Source organism: Stegostoma tigrinum, chromosome 21, assembly GCF_030684315.1.
Source record: "Stegostoma tigrinum isolate sSteTig4 chromosome 21, sSteTig4.hap1, whole genome shotgun sequence".
Taxonomy (NCBI): Eukaryota; Metazoa; Chordata; class Chondrichthyes; order Orectolobiformes; family Stegostomatidae; genus Stegostoma; species Stegostoma tigrinum.
In genome coordinates this window covers 14,434,889-14,452,784 of record NC_081374.1, presented here as the reverse complement: position 1 = coordinate 14,452,784, position 17,896 = coordinate 14,434,889, and the positions used below count along the sequence as shown (strand labels likewise).

Sequence of the window (17,896 nt, the reverse complement as noted above, 5' to 3'; positions counted from 1 at the left end):
GGAAGCAGGGATGTAGTACATTTGGATTTTCAGGTGGTATTTGATCGGGTGCTTTATATTAGACAACTTAATAAGAGAAGATCCCATGGTATTGAAGGTATTATAATAACTTGAATAGAGGATTGGCTAACTAATAGAATATGGAGAGTTGAACTAAAGTGTTATTCACAGGATCCCAACCTGCAGCTAGTGATGTGCCACAGGGAGCAGTTCTTGGGCCATAATTATTTACAATGTATATTAATGACTAGGATGAGGGAAGTGACTGTATGGATGACAAAAGTAAATGGGAAGGCAAACGATGAGAATGATTCAGAAGTCTGCAGGGGAGTATAGACAAATTAAATGAGTGGGCAAAAACTTAACAGATGGAATACAATGTTGGAAAATGTGAGGCTGTGCACTTTGGCAAGAAGAATGTAGGAGCTGAATATTATTTGAATGGAGAAAGACTGTAGAAGGCTATGGAACAGGGATTTGGGAGTTGTCATCCCCGTATCACAAAAAGCTAGCATTCAAGTTTCATTGGTAAAAGAGAGAGCCTTTATTTCAAAGGGAATGAAGTATAAAAATAGGGAGGTCTTGGTAAAACTATTCCCTGCATTAGTCCAACCAGTGATGGAATACTATAAATAGTTTTGAGCCCCTTTTATCTAAGTCAAAATGTTCTGGCGTTGGAGGCAATCCAGAGAAAGTTCACTAGGCTGATAGTCGGTATGGAAGCTCCGTCTTATGAAAAGTGGTTGAGTGGATTGTGTCTGTATGCATTGAAATTTAGAATGAGAGATCACGTTCTTGAAATACGCATGACATGTAGCAGACTTGACAGGTAAGATTGTGAAAGGTTGTTTCCAGTTGAGTGACAGTCGAGCACCAGAGGGCATAATCTCGGAAAAGGGTTTGCATCTTTAAGACAGATGAGGGATTTCTTCTGAGAGTAGTAAATCTGTAGAATTCTTTATTGTAGTGGCTTTTGAGTCCATCATCATTGAAAAGCTCTTTTCTGAGATCTTTACATCTTTCCTGAAGAAAACTGTCCAGCTGACTTGTAACGTTCCAACATGATATCTCTATGCTATTGTATTTATAAACCCAAATAAATCACTTGCCTTTTCAACCAACTCTTCAACTTGCTGCAACTTCCTTAGGAATGACTTTTTCTAGACACTGAGGGCTCTCTGTTCATTTACAGATTTCAAAATTGTGCTATTTATATACCAAGCCTTTCTGCATTGGTTGTCCTAAATACATCACTTTCACACTCCCCCATATTGAACTTCATCTGCTATTTCACCAACCTGTTTGCCATCCGATTGTCTGTTATTGTTCTCATCACTATCTGTTCCTTCGCCCAAAGTTCTTTAATATCTTCAGATATTGCATAGCTATTCTTTTCACCCAAGTTGAAATTGCTTATAAAATTTGAGCAGAGTAATAGATCTAAAATCGATCCTTAGGACACACACTGAAGACAACTCGCAGTTTGTCAAACAGCAACCCTTTGCTTCTGGTTGCTGGTCTAATTTTATACTTTCATTGCTACTTTCTACCAGTTCTGTGGAATTTTGACCCTCTAATAAGCCACTTTGGGAATGCCTTCTGAAAGTCCCTGTAGGCATGTGCTGTATTAGCTAATCCAAGAATTTGTTCAAGTTGGCCAAATACGATTTGGTTTTAAGAAACCTGTGCTAACTCTCTTTGATTAACTCTTAGATTTTCAAATGAAAGCTTACTTTGTCTGTAATAATTTCCAATAATGCTCCTCATCATCTGAAATAAATGCTGGAAAAACTCAGACCAGGCAGCCTCTGTGAAGAGAGAGAATTAATGATTTAGTTTGTTAAAATTTTAACAGCATTGTTCTGACAAAAGACTGTTGACCTGAAATATTATCGTAATTTTGAGTTTTATTTTCCCCAGCTAACACATACGCTTCATGTATTTATAAAATTTGTTTGTAAAATTTAGGATTCTGTTTTAGTTAATGTTGCCTACTGATCTTTTCTTGTAATTTCTCCACTTCCTGTTCTTTCAATAATCGACCAGTTTATTAACTGAATCGTCCTGTTGACATTTGTCTTACGCCACCTCCTTCTGTTTTATTTTAACATTTATGTATTTCATCATCTAGGGTCTCTGTGGATGATATGCACCTTTGGAGGAAAAATGCTTGTCCAGTTTGTGCCTACAATTTCTCTTCCTTGAATCCCCTCCACTACTTTACCCTGAATCTGCCTTTTCTGCCCTATCTGTGCTGGATTGCTTCTTAAATCACTGGAATTAGCTGTCTCCCACCTGAGATTTTTACGTTTTGATGTTTTCTTGTACATTCTATCACTACATTGATCTATTGTCACAATCGCTGTTAGCACGACGAGCTTGTTGTGTAACACATTCCACTCACCCTAATCCATTTTGCAGATCAGCAGTTTCCTCCCTCTTTGTTTTGAATTTGAATACTCCTCTCCTTCCCTGCCTTTTGCTCTGTTTTTTTCCAGGTTGGTATCGGGGCCGTTAAAGTAATCTAATAGTATTGCTCTTTTTTGTTACACGGCTTTTAAATTTGCTGTTGATATGTTCATCTATCTCTTTGTGATGCAAAACTCCCTGCAACTACTCATTTCGAATGTCAACCTTGGTACATCCCCTTACTGAATTGTTCAACATAACATTTCCCCATGTTAGCCATCCTTTCAGGCTTATGAAGTGCAGTTGCAGTTTTGGTGCTAGTCAGGGGTGTGCTCATATCATTACTCTTCAAAAGCATTTTAAGCATGCCTTTACTGGAAATGGGAGCCATGTCTCCTATCGTTCTTTTAATGAATTAACATTGCCACAACACTCAATAGTCTTAGAAAATTCATATCAATCTTTCTCTGTTATTTCTTTGAGACATTCTATCATGAACATCAAACATGACATAATTTTGCGTTTTACAAGTGTTAAATGTTTATCTATGTCGTAAGCTCTAGTCCGATGTATAACCTTTTGGCTTACCACACTTTTTTCCTCAAGAATGTCGCATTTACCGCCGTCCAAACCTCCAGCACAACATTCTGGGAAATTGTATTCACAGTCTCTGCATTTCATTTGGATGTTTGATTATAAACGATCTTGTGGCAGTGATTTGTCTGTCTTTAAGTTTGAGTAACATCTTTTGTACCAGCTGTTTGAATAATGACCTTCCTTTGGGTTAAACAAAAACCTTTCTTAATGGCTCCACCCCTGCCTCTAACACAAAGCAATGATGAGGCCATTGTCAGATTACTGTGCATAGTTTTGGGTGCTTTGTTATAGAAAGGACAGTATGCTTTAGAGATATGGCAAGTCTATGCAAGGATCAAAACCCTGTAGGTGTGACTAGGGAGTGAGGGTGCACCATAAGGTATTGGTACTTTTTTTTACTGAGGAATGTAAGGGAACTGTCAATAACAGATTTATAATTTGGAAGTGGTTTAATGGAGTGAATAGGAAATAGCCGTTAAAGGATTAGAGAAGAGAGAAATAAATTTATGTACTCTGTTATATGAGCATGGAATGCTTTTCCACAGGAAATGGTTGAGTCAGGGGCCATTCTTGAACGAAAATCTGGACAAATATTTGAAATAGATAACGATGCAAGGTTCTGAGGTGCTTGCAAGAAAGTAGAATTAGTTGAAGATTTAATAATTGCCAATTAAGTCACTATACCAACTGACTGCCTCTTGTTCTTTGCTATTCCTATAATTCTAATACCCACCTTCACCTGTAAAATGAGGCTGAATTGACATTTGTACATCTGCCATTGCCCTTTCGACCACTAATCGAAACCTTGACTTTTGTCTCGTTAGGAATACACTTTCATAGAACATAGGATAATACAGCACAGAACAGGCCCTTCGGCCCTCGATGTTGCGCCGACCTGTGAACTAATCTAAGCCCCTCCCCCTACACTATCCCATCATTATCTATATGCTTATCCAAGGACTGTTTAAATGCCCCTCACGTGGCTGAGTTAACTACATTGGCAGGCAGGGCGTTCCACGCCCTTACCACTCTGAGTAAAGAACCTGCCTCTGACATCTGTCTTAAATCTATCACCCTTCAATTTGTAGCTATGCCCCCTTTTTATTACTAATTTTCATTCATAATTTTTATTCCTTTCTAATCTCTGTTTTTAGTTTCCCTTACAACGGCTTAGAACTTATCACAGGGAGAACCTTTTAATTTGATGCTTTACTGCCTAGAATTTTTTTCTTAACAGCCAAAGTTTTGTTTTCTCTCTTTCTCCCAACAGGTTAAAGCAGTGCAGCCGGCCAAGGATACTACAACCAGAATATTTCTGAGAGCTTTTAAAGCCATGGATAGGTGTAAGCACGTAGGGCGTCTGCGACTCGCCCAAAATCACTCCATATTGAATCCCCAGAAGTGGCATTGCATGGACTGCAACACCACTGAATCTGTTTGGGCCTGTCTTAAATGCTCCCATGTGGCATGTGGCCGCTACATTGAGGAGCATGCACTCAAACACTTTGAGGAAACTAGGCATCCTTTGGCTATGGAGGTCAATGAACTTTATGTCTTTTGTTATCTTTGTGACGACTACGTGTTGAATGACAATGCTACAGGGGATTTAAAACTGTTGAGAAGCACTTTAAGTGCAATAAAGAACCAAAAGTGCAGTCCGATGGCACGCAATGGCAGGGCATTGCGGTCAATGGCTTGTGGGGAATCTCCTTGTTCGTTTCAGAAGAACAAAAAAGGGCAGACTCATAGTACAGAGCAGATGTTCACTGCTCTTTGGCACAGACGACAGTCTTTGCTAACAAAGGCAATGCGCATTTGGTTTGAACAAACAACCAGCGGTAAACGTAGATTGGAAGAAAAGCGGCTGCAGGAGGAAATAGACAGAAGAAAGGAGGAAGCAAGGAAGCGGCGGCAGGAGCTAAAGCGTAAATTCATGGAGGAACTTGTTAACGCTCCGCCTCGGAAAAGTGCAAGGATTTTATTTCAAATCCGGAAGGAGGACCATATCTCAAAGTGCAAAAAACCAACTGGAAAAAAGGTGCTACAAACTGCCCCTACCTCAAAACGACAAAGGAACAAAATTAAGCGGTATTATGCTACCAAGCGTAAACCAGTGGTAACTCCTGGTGTGACGGGTCTAAGAAACCTTGGTAATACCTGCTACATGAACTCCATCCTGCAAGTACTCAGTCACTTGCAAAAGTTCAGAGAGTGTTTCTTAACCCTTGATCTCTGTGAGACTGAAGAACTATTAGCAAGGACCACAAATGGCAAAACGCGATTGTCGAACAAGGTCACACTGGGGATTGGTCCTGCGTCGTGCATAGCAGGAAGAAATGATCATGTGGGAACTTCAGGGAGATACAGTATGCCAGCAGGTTTGAACGGAGGTGCCTCTATGGCCAGGAACCTGGAACTTATTCAACCTAAGGAGCCTAGTTCGAAGCACATCTCTCTTTGCCATGAACTTCACACTCTCTTTCGAGTAATGTGGTCTGGGAAATGGGCTTTGGTATCCCCGTTTGCTATGTTGCACTCTGTATGGAGCCTCATCCCAGCATTTAGGGGATATGGTCAGCAAGACGCTCAGGAATTTCTTTGTGAATTACTGGACAAAGTGCAGCAGGAGCTGGAATCGGAAGGCACAAAGCACAGGATCCTTATTCCTTTTTCTCAAAGGAAGCTCACCAAGCAGGTTCTCAAGGTGGTGAACACCATCTTTCATGGGCAGCTGCTCAGTCAGGTAAATGAAAATGACTGTGTGTGCAGTCTTATTTTAATTTAATTCTTCATTCTTGATCTGATCTTGTCAAGATGAAGGATGACAATGCTGCTGAATGGAATACTTTCTACTTTGTAGCCAGTGACAGTACTCTTCTATCAGTTATCACATGCATGAGATGTAGCAGTAAAGTTGCCTGTGCTAAATATTAAAGTTAAAGCCATGTCCTTTTGGCATTGCCATCGTTCACTTTTTTAATGAAAACTGAAAAAGATTGCTTTGTAACTGAGAACGTGGTCCCTTTTCATTTCCAGCCTGGTAGCATGTGTTATTTAATGATTTTTTTCAGCAATACAAGCAAGAGTACGTTCAAGGTATTTCTAACCTTGGGTTTTAACATTTTAGTTACAATCTCACTGCTGTCCTGAAGGTGCTGCTGTAATTGCAGCCTAATTCCCGGGGTGCCTGTAGCCATCTGTTTCTGTGCCCAAGTGATCATTCTTAACATATGTGTCTTGATAATGAGTCTTGGCAAGCTATTTGACTGTGGAAAGCATCAGAATTAAGCCCAACCTTGTACTTCCCCCATCATCCTCTATGTACTGTTCAATCTTGAGTGGAAATCTGATGATTTTTGTTTTGTAATTTCTTTTGGGTCATCATTTTTGCTCCCTGCCATGCCCCCCCCCCCCCCCCCAACACACACACACACACACACACACACACACACACACACACACACACACACACACACACACACACACACACACACACACACACACAACTCAGATCTTGCTGAAACAAAGCATACAGCTGAAGGGGATGCTTTTTCACAAAAATAGAGTCTGAATAATGATCTGTCTGGTATGATGTATGTCCCATCCATTGGTTGAACTTATAATTTCTTAGGAGTTCATCGTAAGCCAGAGAAGTTTTACATCGTTCATGTTCCAGGATTTGTTTGATATTTTCATGAAGGATGTGTGTCTCGTTCTGTTCCCAGTCACTTTATCCTGACTTTCACTTTGCTTCAAAGAGGGGTAGATCTATAACATGGGGTAATTGTTGTGTAATACAGATCTGCTTCAATTGAAGGTGATTCTGTAATAGGCTGTTGAAACATTTACAAAAGATTCTGTAAAAGTATGCACCCATGTTTTTGATGTAACTCACTCTCAGGACAGAGATGGGATGTCTGTTATCAAATTGCCTTTATGCCTTTTATTTGCCTTGTTATGCTTGTTTTATGATGGCTTGATCCAGCTGCTCTTCTGAATTCCCAAGGTATCAGCTGGAATACCTTTAGGTCAGCTCATTTACACTGCTCACTGCCCTACTGTCTACTACAAAATGAAACCCCAGCTGTATTAAATCTGAACATGTGTACGTTTACTGACTCATGTTGGGCAATTGTGCACTTTGTGCTTTTCCTATCTTATTTAAATAAACAGCTTCTAGAAACAGCCCTGTGCTGTGAATAAGACGCCACCTATGACTCCAGAGACACAGAGCTCCACCTCAGCAGGTGGCTTCATTCCTGTCCCCAGGGGCAAAGTAAAAGAACAAGGGTGGGCCAACCAGGAATTGGAACACTATATTCCTGACTGTTGAACAGCTGTACTATACACTGTTCCTGCGTGAGCGCTGCTCCAACAATGCTGTCAGTGTCATCAACGTTGCAGCCATATATAAATAGCATAAATTTAGAAAGAGATCCTCATGTTTTAAAATTGCTTCCACTGGCATATGTTCTGCAATATAATGAGTTTTCTTTTTGTGGAACTGGATTTCTGGGATCTTCATTGGACGTATAACATTACAGGACCCACCAGCAAGAAGAAGCTAATGTTATCAGGGTTTTGAGTGTTTGAAAGATACTTGAGTATACGTGCCAACTTTTATTCTTGTCTATTTAAATCTTACGTGCACCCAGTAAAATTCTACTGTGTTGGCAGAAGTTGCAGATATTCAAGTAGATAAAGATGAGCAAATATTTCCTTCACTGAATATGTTTCCAAGAAAATCGACTTAAGTGGGCTATCATTTCAATTGTGAGAAATAATTACATAGCAATTCGAATTATAATCCAGATACATACGTTTTAATTTAGGATTTCATTGAGATTTCAAAGAGGACAAAGCATTTACAGTTACATTGTTTAAAAGATATTTAGATAAGAACACAAATAGGAAAGATTTCAAGGGATATGGGCCAGGAGCCGGCAGGTGGGAGTAGATTAGTTTGGGATTATGTTCGGCAGGAACTGGTTGAATCGAAGGATCTGTTTCTGTGCTGTATGACTATGTAAATAATGCCAAAAAGTCACAGCAAGAATCATTTATCCAGTATCGGGTTGTTTGATTCTTTTCATTATTTGTTTTATCGCTATGTTCTTGCTTGTGATGTGAGAGTATAGTCTACAAAGTAGCCGCATGTAGGTTATGGGCCACTATCCATATGAGCCAAGACACTGACTACTATTGAATATTTGTGTGGAACTATAGAGCTGCATCTTAGCCAATCCTTGCAATTGCTACGTATGAATTTGCAATACAGTGTCATAGCAGCACTTGGGAACAGAAACCCAGCCATCCTCCTCAAAAAGGGAACATAGAACTGTGGCTCCTTCTTCACTTCCTGGAAGCTAAGCATAGGCAGAAACTTGCGAGCAGGTTCCATCTGGGCTGCAAATGCTGCCTGTTGTAAGGCATCAAGACAATGGATTGTGTAGTAGAGAAACTTGTCATCATTTTTTCTTGGAAATTTGTCTGCATGAATTGTGTAAAAAATATTAAGAGTGTTAGATTTGAGAACACAAATGAAGCAGTGTAACCATGTGTTAATTCAAAGCTGTGAATCCCTACGCACAAAACTTTATATTCTCATCTGATCTTGTATCTCCTCCAAGCCTTTTGGCTTCTCCATTAAAGATTATCGAGGTCCCAGGGATCTCCTGTTCCAAATCCTCTGTTATATACCCAGAGGAAATGCAGCCACCTTAGAAAGCATTCTTTATTTGTGCAAAGCAATATCTACAAATAACAATAGATACAACGAAAAGGCAGTGCTCCATTTTTAAGGTACTGTGTTTTTTGGCCTGTGTTTCTACTGTGTTTCTATGATACATCCACACTGGGCAGTCTGAAATCTCATGACCTTGCCAATATAAACTGATTTATTGGTGAGCCTCTTGCTGTGAACAACTCTCAAATACCCCCTAGTGGCCATTGCAGGAGTGGCTATGACAAATGTAGATTTGGATTTCCTACCCACCTTCAGCAGTCTTACAGGAGCACATTACTGCAGATGCTGGAATCTGTGCTGAAAACAAAAAATGCTGGAGACCTAAGCAGGTCAGGCAGCATCCATGGAGAGAAAGCAAGCTAATATTTCGAGGCTAGATGACTGAAGAGTCATCTAATCTTGAAGCATTGGCTTGCTTTCTCTCCATGGCTGCTGCCTGAACCTCTGTGATTTCCAGCTTTTTTTCCAGCACACTATCTTAATTTCACAATAAAATTAATATCAAATGGAGGTGAACAATCTGAAGTAAGATCAAGAATGTCTGAATTTTGAAACTGCTACAGCTCAGGAGAAAGCTAATCAGTCCATCGTGCCATGGTCAACTCTGGAAAAAGCTGTCTGCTTGTTCTTATCCTTTGCCCTCCCCTGAAACCCAGCATGGCTATTGCACGGGGAAACACAGTTATGATGTGGAGCAACTGGTGATGGTGCCAGGATTTTGCATGTCACAGCCAATTTAATTTCCGGTCTACACACTGGATCTCAATACAATATGAAGGGTATTTTGGCAGGAAAATAGAAAGCATATTATCTAAGTGGTAAGGTATTGTGCTGTTCTGTGATGCAGAGAGATTTGGTTGTCCTTCTGCATGAAGCACAAAGGGTTACTATGCAGGCGCAGCAGCAATTAGAAAAGCTAATAAAGAAAGCATAAATTATTATGAGAACTGAATGCATAAGTAGGGGAGGTTTATGCTTCAGTTATACAGGGGCACTAGTGAGAGCACATCTAAAGTACTGTGCATAATATTGGCCACCTTTTATATAATGAAGGATATTTATATGTTGAAAGCAGTTCAGAGAAGGTTTACCAGATTAATAGTGAGATTTGCTGGGAATCCTGAGTGGTCTTGAAAAGGTAGCTGCTTCTCTTAGGGTAGAAGCTCAAACTAGGGGGATCATTGTTTACAACTTATTGATCTCCCATTTAAAAGTCAGATGAGGTAAATGTTTCCTTACTGATGATGGAGAGTCTTTGGAACTCTCTTCCTGAAAAGGTAACGGAAACTCAGTCCTTCGATATTTTTAAGGCAGAAGTACGTAGATTCTTCTTAACTAAGGGGGCGAAAAGTTACCAGGAAAGCAGGAATGTGTTTTTGAAATTACGATCAGATTAGCTAATGGTCATATTGAATGTGGAGCAAGCTGAAAGGACACGGGTTTAAGGTAAGAGGGGAAGGATTTAAAAGGGATCTAAAAGGCAACCTTTTCACACACTGGGTGGTCCATATATGGAATGAGCTGCCAGAGGAATTTGTGGAGGCTGGTACAATTATGACATTTAAAATGGGTGTATGAATAAGAAGAGTTCAGAGGAATATGGGCCAAATGCTTGCAAATAAAACTAGATTTATCTAGCATATCTGGTCAGCTTGGATGAGTTGGACTGAAGGGTCTGTTTCTGTATTGTACCTCTGACTAAATGGCTGACTTTTGCACCTGATTCATCATAATAAGCTGATTGAAATACGACATCAGCAATCTGTACCAAGAATGGTCAAACATTGTCACCTTTCTGCAAAATGTTTTCTGTGATGAAATCCAACAATGAAACAGGTATCTTACAAATAAAATGAAGCCTGTTTAAACATTCCCAGATAATTATAGTCACAATTTTAAGTATATGCGATTTTACGTTCAGTCTTGGGTATTTCTGAGATTTTATTGTGCAAAACATCCTTGCTTTCCTCTTCACTATCCAGAAACTTTGACCTGCTAAGGAGAAGCTCTTCATCATTGGGCCTCATCCAATTACTGCTCAGACTTTGCATGCAGCTGTGCTTCAGAACAATGAGAGTTGTGTTACGGGGATAGGTGCAATAGAGTGGATGGTGATCCCTTAGCAAATATAGCAGAGCAAGGACAATCTAATTGAGCTGTTTATGATTAACAGCATTTGATAAGAGTAAATAGAGAGAAACTATTTCATCTGTAATTGCCTTCGAGACACTGATCGCCTCAAACTCTCCACCCCTCTCACCCACTCCACCCTCTCCCCCGCAGAACGTGCAGCCATCCATTCCCATTCCAACCTCACCATAAAAGCCGCGCAGAAGGGAGGTGCAATTGTAGTATGGCGCACTGAACTCTACATTGCCGAGCCAGACGCCTGCTCTGATGCCTCCTCCTGTCGCCCCCTTGATCATGACACCCCCCCCCCGAGCACCAAACCATCGAGCACCTCTAACCTCATCATTCCCCAATCCTGCACCGCCCACATCTCTCTCCTTCCCAAAATCCACAAACCTGACTGCTGGTCGACCCATTGTTGCCGCCTGCTCCTGCCCCACCAAACTTATCTCCACTTATCTCGACTCCATTTTCTCCCCCCCGTCCAGGAACTCGCTACCTACATCTGTGACACCACCCACGCTCTCCACCTCCTCCAGAACTTCCAATTCCCCGGTCCCCAACAGCTCGTCTTTACCATGGACGTCCAGTCCCTATACACTTTCATTTCCCATGCAGATGGCCAAAAGGCCCTCTGCTGCTTCCTGTCCCACAGGCCTGACCAGCCCCCCTCCACTGACACTCTTATCTGCTTAGCCGAACTTGTCCTCACCCTCAACAACTTCTCTTTCAATTCCTCCTACTTCCTACAGACAAAGGGGGTGGTAATGGGTAACCGCATGGGCCCAAGCTATGCCTGCCTCTTTGTAGGATATGTGGAACAATCCCTCTTCCAAATCTACACTGGCCCTATCCCCCATCTCTTCCTCCATTTACGTTGGCTGTATCGGTGCCACCTCGTTCTCCCACGAGGAGCTCGTACAGTTCATCCACTTCACCAACACCTTGCACCCCAACCTTAAGTTCATTTGGACCATCTCTGATACTGCTGTCTCCTTCCTGGACCCCTCTGTCTCCACCTCTGGTATCCACCTGGAAACCAATATCCATTTCAAATCTACCGATTCCCGCAACTACCTAGAATATACCTCCTCTCACCCACCTTCCAGCAAAAATGCCTTCCCCTATTCCCAATTCCTTTGGCTCTGCCGAATCTGCTCCCGAGGTGAGGCATTCCACTCCCAGACATCCCAGATGTCCTCTTTTCTCAAGGACCGCAACTTCTCCTCCACAGTGGTTGAAAATGCCCTCGACCGTGTCTCCTGCTTTTCCCACAACTCATCCCTCACACTGCCTCCCCGCAATAGCAACCATAACAGAATCCCCCTCGTCCTCACGTACCACCCCACCAACCTCCGAATCCAAAGCATCATCCTCCGACATTTCTGCCATCTGTAATCTGACCCCACTACCAAAGACATTTTTCCCTCCCCACCCTTATCTACTATCCGGAGGGGCCACTCTCTCCGTGACTCCCTTGTCCGCTCCACACCCCCTCCAGCCTCACCACCCCTGGCACTTTTCCCTGCAACCGAAGCAAGTGCTACACCTCCCCCCTCACCCCCATCCCAGGCCCCAAGAAGACCTTCCACATCAAACAGATGTTCACCTGCACATCTACTAATGTGGTATACTGTATCCGCTGTTCCCGTTGTGGCATCCTCTACATCGGGGACACCAGGTGGAGGCTTGGGGACTGCTTTGCGGAACACCTATGCCCAGTTTGCGACAAACAACTACACCTCCCAGTCGCGAACCATTTCAACTCCCCCTCCCACTCCTTGGACAACATGTCCATCCTGGTCCTCCTGCATTGCCACAATGACGCCACCCGAAAGCTGCAGGAACAACATCTCATATTTCGCTTGGGAACCCTGCAGCCCAAGGGTATCAGTGCGGACTTCACAAGCCTCAAAATCTCCCCTCCCCTGACTGCATTCCCAAAACCAGCCCAGCTAGCCCCTGCCTCCCTAACCATTCCTCCCTTCTCCTACCCACCAACCCCCCCCACCCCCGACCGTTCTATCCTCCCTGGACCGACCTATTCCCTCCCTAACTCCCCACCTACATTCACCTTTACTGGCTCCAACCACGCCTCTTTGACCTGTCTATCTCCTCTCCACCTATCTTGCCCATGATCCATCCGCTATCCGCCTCCCCCTCTCTCCCTATTTATTTCAGAATCAACCCACCCCCCTGCCCCATTTCTGAAGAAGGGTCTCAACCTTTCTTGCTCCTCTGATGCTGCTTGGCCAGCTGTGTTCATCCAGCTCTACACTGTGTTATCTCAGATCCTCCAGCATCGGCAGTTCCTACTGTCTCTGAAACCATTTATCGTTGTGCAGAGTCTGGAGCAAGGAGCTTGGCTGTTCCGAGGCATTTTCAGCAAGCATGGCATTGCACGAATGATGGTGGTAACCCAGAATTCTTAAGGCTGGGATCAAGTTAAAACCTTGATGGTAAATTTTGTTAGGCAAGCATATTAAGGTTTACAGAACTGAAATGAATAGATGGCGTAGCTCCTACCTGATGTTAAACTCCAAATAGCCAGTTGAAGGATGAAACTAGAGGCAGTCTTTTCCACACCTTAGACTTATTCACACAGTGAAATATTATAAGCCTATACCCATTCAGAGATGTAATTGCACACCTCTGGAGTAGATGGGCCTTGAATCTGGGGCGCCTGGCTCAGCGATAAAGTCTGTACTAGTGCTCAACAAGAAGCCTAAGCAAACACAGTCGTTACTGAAACTCAGGATTGAACCAGGGACTTTTCAATATTCATTTAAACACTCTTCCCAGCTGAGCTATTTCACGTGGCACAGCATCTCTTCAAGATATTTCTAATCAACAGATATTATGATGCACCTCTAGTGCAGGTGGGACTTAAGCCCTAACCTCTGCTTGAGAGGTAGGGACGCTGACGCTGACTCTGGGTCACTAGAGCCCATTAAGCATCTCTGAGTAACATCCCAATCAATGCATTCCATCTGTCATAATTGATGCACAATTAACATTGATACACTCTTCCTGGGTTAAAAAAATCTCTGCTACAGTTTGGCACTTCATCTGTTTGGTGTGTTGATTTGTGCTAAAGTGGATTGTCTTCACAATTCAGTTTCATACAATGCCTCTGAACACACAACGGACACAATGTTCCCCCTCAGCCACACTTCACCTTTGTATCTAAAACTTCAAGAGGCCCCAAGTTACCAAGAATTTTTTTGGGTGTCTAATTATAAAAGTTAGTTTTGCAAGTAAAAATTTTTCATCTTGTTAGCCTTCTGTCCTTCATGAAAACCTTGAAAAATCTTTTCATCTTTAGGCAAGATAGACAAACCCACAAGTTAAATTTAAGATGTTGCAATAAGTTTAAATTCATCAGAGGACCAAAACATCAATTTTGCTTCTACCTGAGGAATATTTACACGATAAAATTTCTGATGAAGTTTGATGCGGGGAATTTTAAATTGGTGCATCTTGGTAGGGAGAAAAAGGGCACGTAATGGAATATAAAGGGTGCAATTCTAAAAAGGATGCAGGAACAGAGACCTTTGAAGCTGCCTGCGTGTAAATCACTGAAGGTGGCAGACTGCCTTGCGAAAGTGATTAAAAAGACAGATTGGATCTTGGGTTTTATAAATGGACATAAAGTATGAAAGCAAGATTATGGTGATGATATAAAAGTAGAAAATGCTAGAAATATACGGACCTGGTAACATTTACAAAGGAAGGGGCAGAGCTAATGTTTCAAGTCTTTCATCAGAACATATGGAGCGATGATGAACCTTTTTATAAAACTAAAGTGATTTTGGCCTTAATTGGGATATTGTGTGTAATTCTAAGCACTGTATTTTCATAAGAAAGTGTAGGCTTTAAGCGAGTGCGGAAAAAAGTTACCGGAATGATTCCTTGTGTGAGGGGTTAAATTACATGGATTAAATAAACTGGGATTGGCTGCTGTAGGTGGAAGGGCGATTTGATAGATGTGCTTAAAATCACAAGGTGCCTGGATAACAGTAGATACAAACTGCTCCGGCTGGCAAAATGGTCAAGAGGGCACTGATTTAAGGTGATTAACGAAAGGAAAACACAGCATGAGGGACAGTCATTTTTAAGCAGTGAGTGCTCAGCATCTGGAATGTGCTGCCTCACTATTTGTTGGAGGAAGATTGAATTGAATTGAATTGTCATTTTCCAAAGGGAATTGGATAAGCTCCAGATGAGAGAAGTTTAGAGGTCTATGAAGAAAGGGCAGAGCAGAACAATTGGCTGAGTTGCTCTTGCAGAGAGCTGACATAAACATGCTGGGATGAGCTATTCCATGATTCTAAAATTATGTTTCCTCTTTCCCTAACTTCTTCAGATACTGACTAGTTAATATATTGTGAAGAAAAAATTTTAACTAACCTTCACAAAAGACTTAATTTCAATTGAGATGAAAATAGTAACTTTGTTTCTGTCCCAAAATACTGATCACCAAAATTTCCCATTTATAAAGTTTCACTGTGTCATTGACATGCCCTCTTTGCTGCCTGGCTAACTGTGCATGCATCTATCAGATATGCCATGCAGATGACAAACAAAACATGGAGATAAAAACAGAAAAATGCTGAAGGAACTCAGCAGGTCTGGCAACATCTGTGGATAGAGAAACTTGTAACATTTTGAGTCTGGCATGACACATGGGAACAGACTTGCTGAGGTTTCTCCAGCATTTTTATTGCAGATTTCCAACATGCACAGTATTTTGTTCTTAAACAATTTTCGTAAGGGACATGGATAGGGTGAATAGCTAAGGTCTTTTTCTGAGTGTAAAGGAGTCCAAAACTAGAGGCATAAGTTTAAGGTGAGAGGGGAAAGATCTAAAAAGGACCTAAGGAGGAATGTTTTCATACAGAGGGTTGTGCATGGAAGCAATGAGCTGCCAGAGGAGGTGTTAGAGGCTGCTACAATTACAACATCTAAAAGGCATCTGGTTGGATGTATGAATAGGAGAGGTTTAGAATGATATGGGCCAAATACTGACAAACGGGACTAGATTTATTGAGGATATCTAGTCAGCATGGTCGAGTTGGTTTAATGGGGTCTTGTTTCCATGTTGTAGAGCTCTATGACCTTGTATGTGCAGGGATCCCTTTAAGATAGGGTTGAAAGTGGGGTCACAAGCTTCAAAGCAATGGCTACTGTAGTGTTTGAACTGATTCTGACAGTTCTAATACCCCTTTAAGTGCTTTCTTTCAGTTGGACTGTCCAAATGAGCTCCTCTCTTGAGGCCTGATAGCTACATAAAAAAGCATCCCCACACAACTCTTGTACTCCCTCACACAGAGTCTGAGGCATTCAAATGGGATTCACAGCAGGGAACATTTTGGCTGTCTCTGTTCTAAGATGTCTGCTGTTGTGTCCATGCTAAAGAGATTGTACAGCGCCAGAAATGAGCTGTGGACAGCTTGGGGAATTTGACGGAATTGTGAACAGTACATGACTAAAGAAGAAGAAAATTTTGGATTAGAAGGAACAGGTCGATCTGTGGTAACTGGCTGAAATTTCCATTTCCACTGGCATTGCTTAGCTGTTACAAAACTGAACTAAGAATTTAATATTTTAGTTTCACAAAATACATTTGGTTGGCAATAAGTTCTGTTCTATCAAACCTCTGAATTTAAAAAAAACAAGCTCCTGTTTTTATGTTCTTTTCAGTGATCAGACTCAAGTAATAGCATATCCACACAAACAAATTAGGAACCTGAGTAGGCTATTTGGTCTGTTTGAGCCTGCACCGCTATTTAATGATAGTGTGGTTTATTTGATTGTGGTTTCAACTCCATTTCCCTGCCTACTCAGATATCCTTTGACTGCCTTGTTAGTCAAGAATCAGTCTACCTTACCTTAAAAATATTCAACAATCTCCAATCTTAGCACTCATTGGAAGAAAGAATTCTGAAGGGTCACCACTCAGAAGTGAGAATTCTCTTCCTGTCAGTCGTAGATGAATAGCCTTTTATATTAGGTGGCCCCCTAGTTCCAGTGTCTCCCACGAGGAGAAACATCTTTTGAGTATCCACCCTGTTAAATTCATTCAGGATTTTCTGTGTTTTAATAAGATTACCCCTCATTTTTGTAAACGCCAATGGGTGCAGACCCAGCCCGTCCAACTTGTCTTCACACAGTAATGCCCTTACCTCAGGTATCCGTTGTGTCAACTGTCTCTGAACTGCTTTAAGTCCCTTTCTATCCTTTCCTAAAGATACAAAAAATGTGACCCTAACACCCTGTGCAATTGTAGCAAAGCATCCCATTCCCTTTGCAGAAGACAACACTTCATTCGCCAACCACATTCCAATCACTTGCTGTACCTGCATACAAACCTTTTGTAATTCATGTATCTGGCTACCCCAATCCCTCTGTCCCTTAGAATTCTGCAGTCTCTCTGTGTTTAAATAGTATGCTGTTTTTCTATTCTGGGCAAAGTGGATAAGTTCATATTTTCCCACGTAATACTCCCATTTGCCGATTATTCACGCACTGACCAAATCAATCTAGATCTCTTCGCAGAACCCTTGCATCTTCTTCATGACTTAGTTTCCCCTTATTTTTGTGCTGTCAGCAAATTTAGCACCCTGATATCTGGTTCCTTCATCCTGAATTGGTATAAATTTGTAAATAATTGCTCCCCCAGCCCTAATCCCGGTGGCACTCCACTTGTCAGATCCTGCCAACCTGGAAATGCGAACTATTCATGCTTTTTCTTTTGTTTTCTGTTAGTTAATCGATTTTCTATCCCAGTTAATTTCTTAACTCCTATGCCTTGAGTACTTATTTTGTATTGTAGCCTTTGTGATGCCTTGTAAATGTCTTCTGGAAATTATATGCAGACGTTCCATTTATCCACGTTGTTTATGATTTCCTCAAAGGACTCTAATAAATTAGTCAAACGTGATTCCCCTTTCACCAAAGTATGTTGACTCTGCCTGATTCATTCAGAATTTGCAAATTTTTAGCTATAACCTC

General features: G+C 41.6%; 1 protein-coding gene across 3 annotated transcripts in view; it reads left to right on the top strand.

Moving 5' to 3' along the window:
* Positions 1 to 17,896, top strand: part of LOC125462839 (ubiquitin carboxyl-terminal hydrolase 49-like) — a 71,486-nt gene that overhangs the window by 28,906 nt on the left and 24,684 nt on the right. For all 3 annotated transcript variants that reach the window (XR_007249720.2, XM_048553269.2, XM_048553268.2), the window contains exon 3: positions 4,277 to 5,749. Coding sequence is in view for 2 of the 3 variants with exons in the window: in XM_048553269.2 (XP_048409226.1) it covers positions 4,340 to 5,749 (1,410 nt within the window). In the remaining variant the exon portion in view is untranslated. The remainder of the gene's footprint in view (positions 1 to 4,276; positions 5,750 to 17,896) is intronic.